This window comes from Anser anser (genome assembly GCF_964211835.1).
Source record: "Anser anser genome assembly, chromosome: 19".
Taxonomy (NCBI): Eukaryota; Metazoa; Chordata; class Aves; order Anseriformes; family Anatidae; genus Anser; species Anser anser.
The window spans coordinates 6,276,883-6,290,000 of NC_139740.1; the positions used below are offsets into that span (position 1 = coordinate 6,276,883).

The 13,118-nt window shown below is 37.7% G+C and overlaps 1 protein-coding gene and 1 long non-coding RNA gene across 6 annotated transcripts in view; one reads left to right on the plus strand and one right to left on the minus strand.

Annotated features, from left to right (window-relative positions):
* Positions 1–1,268: 1,268 nt before the first annotated feature.
* LOC310884268 (uncharacterized protein) lies at positions 1,269–7,718 on the minus strand. Of its 5 annotated transcripts, none has more exons than XM_083805778.1 (8): positions 7,591–7,718; positions 7,080–7,283; positions 6,861–6,986; positions 6,444–6,569; positions 5,875–5,926; positions 5,689–5,757; positions 5,393–5,595; positions 1,269–2,506 (listed from the first exon to the last, which is right to left on the minus strand). In XM_083805778.1, the coding sequence occupies exons 2-5, from the start codon at positions 7,274–7,276 to the stop codon at positions 5,911–5,913; spliced, it is 465 nt and encodes a 154-aa protein (XP_083661904.1). In that variant the 5' UTR covers positions 7,277–7,283; positions 7,591–7,718; the 3' UTR covers positions 1,269–2,506; positions 5,393–5,595; positions 5,689–5,757; positions 5,875–5,910. The 5 variants fall into 5 exon arrangements, with proteins under 5 accessions (XP_083661904.1, XP_083661901.1, XP_083661905.1 ...); XM_083805775.1 differs by having other exon boundaries at positions 5,875–5,984; XM_083805779.1 differs by lacking the exon at positions 5,689–5,757.
* A 5,207-nt stretch (positions 7,719–12,925) lies between these two features.
* Positions 12,926–13,118, plus strand: part of LOC310884212 — a 5,292-nt gene continuing 5,099 nt past the window's right edge. The window contains exon 1 of the long non-coding RNA XR_014574080.1: positions 12,926–13,118. This exon is cut by the window's right edge and continues 964 nt beyond it. This is a non-coding gene — a long non-coding RNA (uncharacterized lncRNA).

Sequence of the window (13,118 nt, forward strand, 5' to 3'; positions counted from 1 at the left end):
TTAGCATTATGAAAACTGGTATATTGTCAGTTAAGTTTTTTGGCTAATGGCTGAAATTTATGTTCCAACATAATCCTGTCCGTATCTGGATGTAAGTTTCCTAGATTTCCTCAGTGTACTTGATCACGTTTCAAAGATTTAATAGAGCCACAGTCCTAAGGAAAACAAATAAGACAGCAAAGCCACATTATAAACAAAGAACAAAAACCCCTTGTGTTTTACAGCCTTTGTTTGCCTTTCATTCTAAACCCACAGAGCAAATTTCCTTTTTTTCACAGTACTTCATTTAGAAATCTATACTCAATACTGCTAAAAACCCCAACTATTTTGCTTAGAGTAATTCTACATGTATATCCTTAACCCATAATTGGAACAACAGTGTAAACAATATTTATAGATTTAATTTTTACATTTAAGCACATTCTAGTTCACCAATTGCCATAGACCCACAGATGCAGAAAAACTGACTGTGCTGTTTTATGGTTGACAAAAGGCTAGCCACTGTTCATCCTGTTCTCAGCAGATGCACAAATCTGTGTCAGAATCATTACAATTCAACTATTCTGCAAAATTTACTGGACAATACAAATGATCATATTCTGTTCTAGACAAGTCAGATATTTAAACATATGTTGATATAATAACCCCAAATATATCATGCATATTAAAACATTACAAAAGGAAATTTTAAGTCTATTTTTCTCTTGACTTTTCTTCAGCCTGAATTGCTAGTTTAATGTAACGTTTTTGGGGAAAACACAGTAGTAGTAGCTGAATCATACCAGATTCAAGAACTATCTATCAGAATAACCATTCTACAAGGATTTTAAATAGTTAATACACCCGAAAACATAGTGCATTTGCAGCATTAGTTTACTTCCATGAGAATGTCATTAAATAGTACTTTGACTGTTCATTTATAAAGGCACAAGAACTAGGCTAACAGGCTGTCAAACAGTGCTCAAATGCCACAGAAGGACAGAGCTCCTTACTGCAACTAGCTCTTGCAGTAGCACATTCTTCTGTTGATCTTGTCGACTTTGGAGGTAAACATAACCGATTCTACTGAAGGCTGAATCCTCTTCCCTTTTCACTGACACTGACAATACAAAATCTGCGAGTGCTGAAAGTCACGTAACTGACAACTAGTATCACCAGTCATGCTATTTTCCACGGGCCAAACTGAGTCACTTACACAAGTGACAGCTTGGTAGTCAAAACACTGAACGGCACAGAGCAAAGAGAACACAAAGGCATGGGAAACGGCATTTTCATTTTAAGAAAGCCTTTTTTTTTTTTTTTATAAATAAACTGGAGAAAATCATTTGTTGAAACTATCTTTCCAACATTTGACAAGAGATATGTTAATAAGCTAACACAACTTTTATATTTCAAATGCAACAGAAGAATATTTAAGAGCAGAAGTTTCTTACTGCAGGTGAAGTAGCTCATTAAAAATACAGAATATTGAATATAAAGACCTAATTGGGGGAATTACTCCATAGAGAGAGGCTGTTCTGCTGCAAGTCAATGGGAAATCCCAGCTGGCTTGAGTAGTGTAAGACTGGGACCTGAACGCTTATGAAAACGTATGGTTTAAAGAAAAAAAATGAAGATTGGGAGTTTTTGGCCTTTTGACAAACATATACTGAATACAATCACAGTAATTTCTCAGTTAAAAACTTTCCAGGATTATTCATATCTAGTAACTACAAAACAAATTCAGAACTGCAAACACTACTCTATTGAACTTCAATTACTAAAAGTACTCCATATTTAATTATCTTTTTTAGAGAAAATAATTAAAATGCACCATATCAGAGGCATAGTAAATAACATTACATATCAGCTTTCACAGTGTCAAAAGCCAAAGCAAGAGATCAAATTATTCAGTAATGAAATATACTTAAATAAACAACATGGTATCTGATCTTGATTACTTATTTTTTAGAGGGAAATAACACACTATATAGTCCATTACTTTAACCATCAATATTAAGTGCATAAATAGCCTCTAAGAATGCCTTCCATTATGTGGGATAGTTTAAATTTGCTTCCTAGCAAAAAGCATTCAAAGAAATACATCAAGAAATAAAGATGCTTGATGCTGCAACTGCTACTAGAAAGTTGTTTCTACTTTAACCCTTTGAGATTTAAATAAAATGAGGAACATTTTCATTAATACAAACTACAGAAATTAAATAAAATTCTGAATAAGCTCGAGATGTACCTATTAGCATTATTGTTTTTTTCTTGTTGCCATTTCAGAAAACCATGTACAGACTCTCACAGTGAAATAAATACACTCCACACGCTTTATTAGTGTTAAGGTAACACAATAAAACTTTAGTTATTTAAGTTTAATTTGCTGTTCAACAAGTAACATCGGATTTCATATTAGAATTTACAGTGATTCCTTATAGTTCACAATACCCTCACAGCAAAATCAAAAAGGACCAAAAACTGCCCCAGTATTCAAGTGCTTGATTTTCTTCTTACTGGTACCCTGAAAAGTAACACAATGATTATAATTATTATGTGACATTCAAGTATCTAAATACAAAGTATGCTTGCATTATTTCAAGAAATATGACTAATACATTCCCCTAATACTTTTGTCTAACTTGGAAATTATGAAAAATTACAAACAATCCATTTGTGCTTTTGTACTTGCAATATATAAAATAAAAGATGCTGGTCTGATTATATGATTTATACACATGACTTGATTAGAGCAAAATACAGATCAACATTTAGCATTACAATAGTCATCTACTTAATTAAGTGCACCGTGTCTAAGACTAATCACTCAATGTACTATAAGGAAAAGCACTGTTATACATTCACTTTCAAGTTAGAGAAATAATCACTGATTGTGGTTTGTCTTTTTTGTTTGTTTGCTGTTTTTTTGATGTAATTAAAAAACATACTATGAACACTGAAGACCAAAACCAATACACGTAGAGTCTTTTAGTTCAATCAAGAGTTGTTGTGTCATACTTCAGTCATATTTAGAGGGTCTAAATGTAGACTAGTCAGAACAATTTTGGAAAGAAAAAAAAAAAAGGATTCAAATTCAATTTGTTGGTAGAACACAGGAAGCCCTCCTGGCTAAGCAGGTTATTTTATTAATTTATTTTAAAATGTAATTTAAAAGGTTTACTTTCCTGCTTGCTAAGAAACTCCACTCTATTTTCCATCACTCAGCTCTTCATACTGTTGTCATGGCAAGCCTTCAGCATTAACAGCCTGCTGGACATTTCCTCAAGATTGTTTATTTTGTTTTCAAGCTAGGTAATTGCAATTTACAATTGCCTTGTCTGGACAGCAGCCGTACAACTTTTCAGACAACAGATTACTTAAGAGAACTTTTGCAATACAGACTCTCTTGCTTGTGAGAAAAGCTACATAGCAAAAATCGTTACAAAAAGGAGCTGCCACTACCATTTCAGGGAAGACAGGAACTGGAGCTGAAGTCTACTTCAAAGAAGGGGCTTCCCAACTAATCATTTACTAATGACTGACACCAACCCACTGTACAGGTTTCAGTCTTCCTCATCCAACTGCTGTGGCACTTTCGAGTATTTTCTACCTGCATTCTTTGTGTATATTGTTCTTGGTTTATTTCTTAATGAATCAAGGTAAAAGATACATTGAATAATCAAATTCCAGGAAAGCCAGCTCTATCAAGACAATGTCTCAGTAACAGAAGTCCAGCCAAAGGAGTTTTACTACTGAAATATTTGAGTGCCAGAGATTTTAAAATAATCCCAAATCTCCTACAGTTCCTTTAAAACAAAGGAAACCCCCCTACTCAACTACTTTAACTCAACCTTCAATCTTTACATCAATCTTTACTTTCAATCTTTACAGTAAGTTACAAATATTAAAGAAATAAAACAATAAATAGTTCGCTATGTGTTTCAACAGTTTTGCACTTTTTACATGAAAACCAGAAAAACAATTTGAATCTAGCTTGGTCAGTATTCTAAATTTTAAAGGTTAGGTGAAATTGAGTAATAGAAGCAGCATTATAGAAGAACTGAATGTATTCAGGAACCTAACTGGACGTGGTTCAGTAATACTTCCCTTTGGCTACGCCCTGCCAATAATGCTTGAAAGCAATTTCCGTGTGTTCTTTTCTTCCTGTGTTATTTCAACATTCCAACTCTTCACAATAGCCAGAACTCAATACAATACCAGTTTACCTGGCAAGAACCTTGAAATCCCAGTCTCCACTACTTGACTCCCTCACTGTTTCTCCAACAACTTACTTCTCTCCAGCAAGAGCAACCTCTGAAAGCTAACACCAGTGGGCAAGACTCCAAAAACAAGACAAACCAAATATTAAAGCCACTGAAGAAACAGGTGAATTTAAGTGTTCTTCCTCCATTGTATTTGCTATTTCCAGTTCCTCAACAGTTAGTGTTTAGCCAACCTAGTTGACTAGATGAAAGGCCTAAAATACAACAGCCGCTTTATGATTATGATTGTTAATGCACAGTTTGTTAAGAAAGGACCTTCAACAAGACCTTGTTGCAGAAACTATACTTCAAATTGTTCTTTTCCTGGCTGTACAAAATGAAAAGACATACTCCATCACCCTCAAAACAGTAACAGCAACAGAAAAATATGACACCCAAATGCCTGAAAAGCAGGAGCTACCCGTCTTCATCTCCACCCTTCAACAGGAAGTGTAGGTTTCTTGGATTTTATTTTTTTTTTAATCCATCAACATAGCCATCACTCCTTTCAGAAGGTAAACCAGTATTTTCTAAAATAGCTAAGAATCTTGCACAACCTTCTAAAAAACACTGAGTTAATATTGAGTTTAGTTTTACTTTTAAGACCTAAGCTCAGCTACCAACATGACTTTAGGCAGATCACTTAACCACTGTATGAATTTCCCACAGCTAATAAGAATCCTCCAGTAACATTATCACTCTACCTCATCAGTATACTGTGAATGAAAAACAAAAGCATTACTGAGGATGTGGTGTTCAGAGACTGAAACACAGAAGAATTCTTATCCTCACTGACAAGCTATAAAACTACTCCTTGTGGGTGAATGTTCCACAGAACAACACGGTATGCACTAAGATATCTGCCCTATAAAATACTGCTTCTTTTTGAATCTCTTTGTTCTTAAACAGCTGCCTTGGCTTTGTACAACCACTGCATACATGCCTGATCATTTGTCCAGCATTTTACATGATCAGTGTGACTTAATATCTTTGCGCACACACACACACGAGTCTGTAATGAAGTATCCCATACATTACCTTTTAGATTAAAAGAAAGTTTTTCTCATACCAAACAACTTTTCACATTATTTCTCACAGCTCAAAAGGTAGAAATAAGCAATCAAGTAAGAACAAGCTTTCTGTCTCACCTGTTTAAAATCCATCCCAGGAATTCAATTACTGTTGGCTGCACTCCAAACTAAAGCTATAGTGCCAGAGAAAAATGTTATTTTGAAGAATGCACTTGAAATTTTCGGCTTCATCAGCACTGATATTTGTTTTCTCCTGACCTAGCTTCCAAGAACTCTTCTGAGCCACTGAATTGCTTTCAGAACGCCAACACGTTCACCTACTAAAATCAAAAGTAAGGAGAATTAGGGAAGTCACAAAAAAACAGAACAGTGGAAAACAAGATTCAGACAAACATGCTACATGCATTACATACTTCATATTAGCGAAGGGTTTGGACACATCATGCAATGCCAATGTAATGTCCTAGGTTCTCAGTGTCCCCCTGCACACATTAAAAGATACATTTTTAAATGTCTGATAACTAAGCCATGGATGAAATTACAGTTATTCAGTAATACTTGTGGATAATTGAAACCTAAAGAGTAACGGACAAGCATACCTATTTGAGGCTCCTCTGATCTGAACTGTGAATGCCTTAGTGACTGATGACACTGCAGTAAAAGAAATCAGCAGTCGACTGATGGTGTGGTTGCCTCGTTGAGCACGGCACTATTTTTAAACAGGTTAACATGTCACTTTGTATGTATTATTACTCAGACAGTCAACAATGAAACATTTTTCTTTTTAGAAAAGCTAAAGCACACACTACAATCACATGTGCCTATAGACCGCATCACTGTGAAGTCTCATTATTTACTAAAGTGACTAATATACATAGAGCAGCTATTTTCTTGTTCCACTCACAAATTATATACGATTAAGGAAGGCAGTCACTGAACAAGCAAGTTTGCTGTGTGTACTCCAAGAGAAAACTTTTCCAAAATCTCTCACTGATTCTTGCCTCACAAAGATTGGACCAACCATTAACTATTGAAATGCTTTTAGGTAAGGAATTAGAGCATGAATGACATGAGTTTCTAATAAACAAAATTAAAAGTGAAAATTAAAATCAATACAAAATATTTTCAAATGTAAACCGTGCAAAAAGAACCCCATAGTATCACTAACGTGTCATCCGTCTCCGTTGACAAGCAATCATGTGGCGTATCTCTCTCTTCTTTCACAGTGACAATTCTTAAGTCTCCAGGTTCAGAACAAGCAGACTCTTTAGACAGCTGGTCATCATTGTCATACCTGCAAATACAACACACATTTCTAATTAGAATGTTGTTTTTTTTTTTTGCAGAAGAAGTTTTAGTTGTATTTTGTCTAGACTATTAGGTATTTAACAATGCAAACAACAAACTACACAGATACGCTTCTACAAAGGGTCTCCAAATTATACAATTTGATAAAATTAGCTGTATAGTTTTATCTTGCTTATGACCCACCCCCTTTCTTTAAAAGCAGTTGCCATCTTCTAAATGATATCAAGAAAAAGATTTAATCTGCCCCCTTCACACACAAGGCGAGCATAATACTAACGTTCCATCAGCTGCTATTAAGGAAGTGCTGTCTGACAAAGCTTTTTCATCTCTCACACACTTTCTCCTCACACCGCCTGGGAGGGAACAGATCGAAGCTTTTAACAATGGGTCGTAACTGTCATACCTAGAAAGAAAACATACAGCCGGTGTTAAATTAATGCCAGGAATTATTTACTTGGGACTGGTAAACAGAGGAGAACTGAGACAGCCTACTCACAAGTCCAACAAAAACCCCGCCACTTCGGCATCGTTCCTGAAGTCCAGCTTCTCCTTGAGCGTCAGCCAGCGGTCGATGTGGCTTCCCACATAGATCCTCGTCTTCCCCCTCCTCCTATCCAGGCTCTGCTTTCTCTTTTTCTTTTCCAAAAAAGACAACACGGGAGGCCTTCCGCATCTCTTGGTTGGCAGTGACATGGCGAGCCTAGAAACGGACCAAAGGCCGTTAAGCGACCTCGGGTGACCGCCTGCAACCCCCCTCGGGCACCACCACGGCGAGCCCTCCCCTCCCACGACCTTAAGGCCCTGCCAGGCTGTACGGGGCTGAAACCAGCCCCAAGCGGCCGCGCTGACGGGAACCGCGGCGGCCCGGGCCTACGGGGAGCTCCGCCCGCCCCCTCCCCGTCCCCCCGAGCCGCTCCGTGCGGGAAGGGGACGCCCAGGCGGCACCTTCCAGTCAGAGCGGAGCGGGCCGGGGGCCCTGGAACCGGCCGGACCCCCCCGACCCTCACCCGCGGCCCGCTCGGCGCCTCAGGGAAACGCGAGGCACGTGACCGGCGCGGGGCCCCGCGCGCGCTGATGACGCGCGGCCGCCCGTGAAGGGGCGCGGCGCGGGGCGGGGCCGCGGCTGTCCTTCAGCGCCGGGCTCGTGTGGGGAAATAAATCGGGGAATAACGGCGCGTAACGGTTCTGAGGGTTAAAATCCCTGTTAAAATGTTAAATCCCCTGTTAAAATGTTAAAATCACGTTTAAAATGTTAAAGCATGCGCTTAATTACACTCTCATGCACTCCCAGCATACGGCTACCTGAAGGAAGCTGTGGGGAGCTGGGGGTCAGGTTCCTCTCACAGATAACTAGTGATAGGACTAGAGGGAATGGCCTCAAGCTGCACCGGGGAAGGTTTAGGTTGGAAATGAGGAGCCATTTCTTCTCAGAAAGAGCAGTCAGGCGTTGGGACGGGTTGCCCAGGGAGGTGGTGGAGTCACCGTCCCTGGGGGTGTTCAAGGAAAGGCTGGACGTGGTGCTTGGGGACATGGTTTGGTGGGGGACAGTGGTGGTGGGCTGATGGTTGGACCAGATGATCTTGGAGGTCTGTTCCAGTCTTAATGATTCTAGGATTTAAGGATGCTGAGGTAACAAGTGGCAGCCACAAAGCGAGTTACAACTGGTGACACTGGGCTTCTGTCCTATACTGGTGGGCGACCCGTCACCTCACGAGCCGTGTCACAGCCACACAGCAGTGTTTCGGCTGATCAAATAGTACTGAGGAAAAATAAAAAGGTATTATGACAGTAAAACTTTAAATCTGCCTTTTATAACTTCAGTAAAGGTGTTATAAACAACAAAAAAATGATGTTCTTCCAAGTGACATTTCCCAGTATGAACTGCAAAAACTGTATTTTACCATCTGAAAGGCCAGATTTAGGGACAAAACTAGAATATTCTCCTGAGCAGCAGGAAACATTTGAATTTTGACTTATGTGTTAAAAGGGAAATATTAAATAAATTACACTAAAAAGAAAATTAAACATTTCAAATGTAGAACCTGTGCTGTCACAAGGTATTATAACAAAGGCATTACACAGAGCAGGCATTCTGCCAGTTTCTCAGTGCTTCCATATACTACATTTTTATATAAATGACTAAAAAGACAAAGCAGATTTCCTAGCAATGTTTCTGGGTAATTTTATCTTAACAATGAGGACAATTGCACCAGCCATTTTTTAATAATTTTATTTTTACTGGCAGTTTTAATAGAATCACCATAATAAGTCAAATGGGTTAGCTTAAGAACTAATGGATGACTAGCATATAGAAAACGATTCTAGCATATAGAAGCATTTATTTGCCTCTGCTGAACAACTTGACCCAAGTAAAGTAAATAGTGGTAAAAAAAAAAATCAAAAGATTTCACTTGAAAATAAAGAACAAAAGAAAAAAGACACTATGTTCTTAAATACAGGTCATTATGTTTAATCATTTACAGCAGAATGTCAGCAGATTTTCATTTCAGTGAAAGTTAATTGTGAACTGTAAGCTTTAAAATAATTATTGTAGTATAATTATGGGTTTAATTAGAATTGCTCAGAATTGCACAAATTCTGTCTGATGAACATATGTAAAGATAATCCCTTGTATTTCACCTTTTTCATATAAAATATGCAAGAATTCCTCTTCTCTCACCATCATTTATGTGCAATACATATTTGATGCTGATGTTCACAAAGAAATATGGCTATTTAAGGGGCTTTTATAATTATTTCTTCCGATCTCCTTGACAAATATAGTTATTATCTGTATAGATTTACATTCCAAACAACAGAACTGTGTTAACTATTGAAAGTTGTGTGCTTTTAAGTTCCTGTTTATCTAAAAATCACGAAGCTGCGAGGAGAAGCAAGGGAATACTAACACTGTTTCCTGTTACCAAACAGAAGCAAATATGTAGTGGCTCACCTTTCATGCTAATTTAGTAACTTAAGCAAGTTTATGCTCTTAAGCACACTTGTGAAGTTAAAAATAGCATTTAAAAATAAAGCTGCATGTCTGTGTTCTCAATCATGAACTAAACAGAAAAATTTAAAAGCTTTTAAGAAGTTGCTGTATCTTATCAAATATATATATTAATATGTTCCTTTCATTAAGGAGGTCTGCTAGCCAGTATTAACTTTGCATACTTCACCTCATTTTGACTGTGTGACAGTCACAGCAAGGGAATGGTTTTAATCCCACCAATATTCACATTAATGTTGATTTTACCTCTTGGATGTCTACATCAGTAAGCTTTATATTTTGTCCTGAACTGTCTCACACAAGTCCTTTAAATATGCATTCCTAGTACAATGAGGTGTACGTTCCAAAACAGGAGCAGCTGCCACTTAGGAATGAAATTTCAAAGCCAATACTCCAGGCTCAAAGGTTAAGGTTCGTTTTTCTCTACAGCAATGCAGAGAAATCTAACTGAGGGCACCAGCTGCAGCATACTGCCTCCTTCTGAACCACAACTGCAGCCATGCAGGAAAGAGTTTCAGAGGTTTACATGGTTTATAGCAGTCTCTCCACTACATTACTTCAATATTTATTCCCTCTCCCCCACCTCTTACCATCAAGTTCTCACTGAAAATCCTGGCTCTATTATCACCTTTTTCTGATGTTTTACTACGCATCATTAGTTTCCAGCACAAAGCATGTTATTGTTGAGCTCTTGCATATTTAGCTTCCAAATGTAAGCATAGAAACGCAGCAGTAATGTACTTTACAAACTTACAAAGCCTACTGTCTCATGAGGCATGTAATTTTCAATACAAAATACACTATGTTGCTACAAGAGCAATCAGTAAATTCAGCAATGTTTAATACCCCACTTATTTCACATTTTACATACATTTGCGAAACAGGAATGTAAAACTGTTCCCTGTAAATGCTAATGCAAACTTCTCCATATACAAGTCATTTATCTGTGTAATACATTAAAAAAATACACGGACAAAGAGTTTATCTATATAAGTAGCCTGTTTCCAGAAAGCATAGGGATGCTTGATTCTTGATCTGTTTTATTCTCACAGTTTCCAATTATCAGTGATTTAAGGACTCAGGATGAGAGGCTGAATCCAAACCATTACCTTGAACAGGTATGGAAAGACCTATTCTCCAGGAACTGCATGCCTTTTAGAACCCACTTAATCTTCATAGTATCCTATAGCAGTGGATCTTCATTTTGCTTTTGGAGCAATTTGATACAAAAAAATGTTCCTAGACAATAAATGATTTATGACCCTAGTACATAGTCATTTTTATTCCAAGAAAATGCTGATACCCAACTAAAAAAAATACATCACAACAGTTAGATTTGTTAGCCCCTGCAAGGACTAACAGCTCACTCACCATCAATAGCTTTAACCCATCTGTTTCCCTGCTAGCCTGTAACAGAATTAACAGCACCTATTTATTAAAGGAAGGAGAGATGAGAACATGGTTGAAAACCACCACGGTGATCACCACACAATGCATCCCAAAAAGTCTTTGTGCTTGTGTTAAAATTTTCAGTGCTTTCAGAACAGCCTGATTTATTAAGAAAAAGAATGAAAAATTAGTCCTAGTCCTTTTGGTTTACAAGACACAATACAATAACTAATTCAAAGTGGTTTTTTTTTTTTTTTTTTTTTTTAATATCTGTAGAGAAGTCTAGCAATACCTGCATTCTCATTGTATCTTGATACATGTAAGTTAAGTAATACAAAAGCAGAATTTCTTACATTTTGTTGATCATTGTTGAACATGACTGATTATATCTCGTTTGACACGTACGAGCTTCAGGATAACAACCTTCAGCCTTTTATCAGTTACCACTGTCGTATCTGCAAATATTCTTTTTAATTAAAAAGCAAATAAATTACATTGTGTAGTACCTAACACATAACAAGTACTTTCATGCAGAAAGTATTAAGTTTAAAAAAATTTGAAAGGCACAGTCAAACAAATAAAGTAATCAAAGCAATAAGCTAGCTCATTTTCACTAGAGAACAACAGCATCTCTAACAATACAATTGCTTAATACTCCCTATTTTTACTTTATCCTTCCCACCATCTGCTTCTGTTCTGTTTTTTTACTCCAAGAAGCATTCACCACTTTTAGTTTTACTTACTCCGTCACAGAATTCAGACTGAATAGGAACAAAATTTCAATGCCAAAGCCAAAAATCACTACCTATTTGTAAGAAGCCTTCTAAAAATAACTCTTATTTTCCCTACAATAACTATAAATCTTTAAGAGGAACTGTCCACATAGATTGCACATTTTGCTACACGCTTGTGATTCCAAGCAATCATAACTCAATAGCCAATGTGTCTATCAAACAAGTATTCTTTATTGCAGTGCTGGGCACACAGTGATCGCTCCTCCTAATGTGTGCACCTTTCAAGTTAATTTCACAGTTTATATGCTAGCTATACTAACTATACATATATATTCATACAATTTCTGGGAATTCTTTTACAGAAGCCACCACCCTATACTGCATGTGCAGTCTGTCTTTCTCCTTGGTGGTCTCTGAAGACCCCTGCTGACTGCTTTACCTCATCAGCTCTTCTTCCTCCTTATGAACTTTGGCCATACTTCGTTTTGCTGACAAAACCAGCAGACCAGGTCTTGAAAGTTCAGCACCATCTCAAACATCCTTGATAAACACTCAGAAATAGATTACATGGTGTTTGCACATGCCTGTTCTTTATCAGAAAACAGTAGTTGCAAAACAAGCACATCAATGATTGTGAAACCCTTTACAGGTATCTTAGAAAATTTCCATTAATCTTTTCACCTCTCTTCAGTCCCCTCTTTTCTATAAACGTGTCCCTGGTCTTACAGCACTTCTTTATCCCCCTGCATAAAATATGTACCAGTTTCCAGTTGGTGCCTTAACTTATTTAATTTCCAAAGCTCACAATCTCCCAGTGATTGCTGACAGCACTGGAGAAAGCACTGGAATAGCATGCAGGTTAACAAGATTAGTAATCTTAATACTAAAATGGAGACAAAAAGCTGTTTTAACCATGCCAAATCTGGGAGCTGAGATGTCAAAATTTCCCATAAATTTGTAAAACTTGAGCTTGTGTCACACTTTTATGGAGGATCTCAGTCTTCTCCCAAATATAATGCAGGTCTTCTTCAATCCTGCTATCCTGATTAATATAAGTGCAACAACTTTCATTAATTACCATACAACCCCCTCCCTCCTTAGCAGTAAGTAGGCCCAAAGCCATTCTATTCTGAATCACTACTTTTGACAGAGAAGTGATAGTACAACTTCAAAAGGCCTCAAGTTGTGCCAGGGGAGGTTTAGGTTGGAAATGAGGAGCCATTTCTTCTCAGAAAGAGCAGTCAGGCGTTGGGACGGGTTGCCCAGGGAGGTGGTGGAGTCACCGTCCCTGGGGGTGTTCAAGGAAAGGCTGGACGTGGTGCCCGGGGACATGGTTTGGTGGGGGACAGTGGTGGTAGGGGATGGTTGGACCAGATGATCTTGGAGGTCTTTTCCAACCTTA

Excerpts from the sequence above, each read along its gene's own strand:
- LOC310884268 (XM_083805776.1), bottom strand. The coding sequence starts at position 7,276 with ATGTCACTGCCAACCAAGAGATGCGGAAGGCCTCCCGTGTTGTCTTTT. Across the intron at positions 6,570-6,860 it reads TTAATAGCAGCTGATGGAAC|GTATGACAATGATGACCAGC; the intron begins GTTAGTATTATG and ends TTGTATTTGCAG. Across the intron at positions 5,985-6,443 it reads TCAACGGAGACGGATGACAC|TGCCGTGCTCAACGAGGCAA; the intron begins GTTAGTGATACT and ends GTTTAAAAATAG.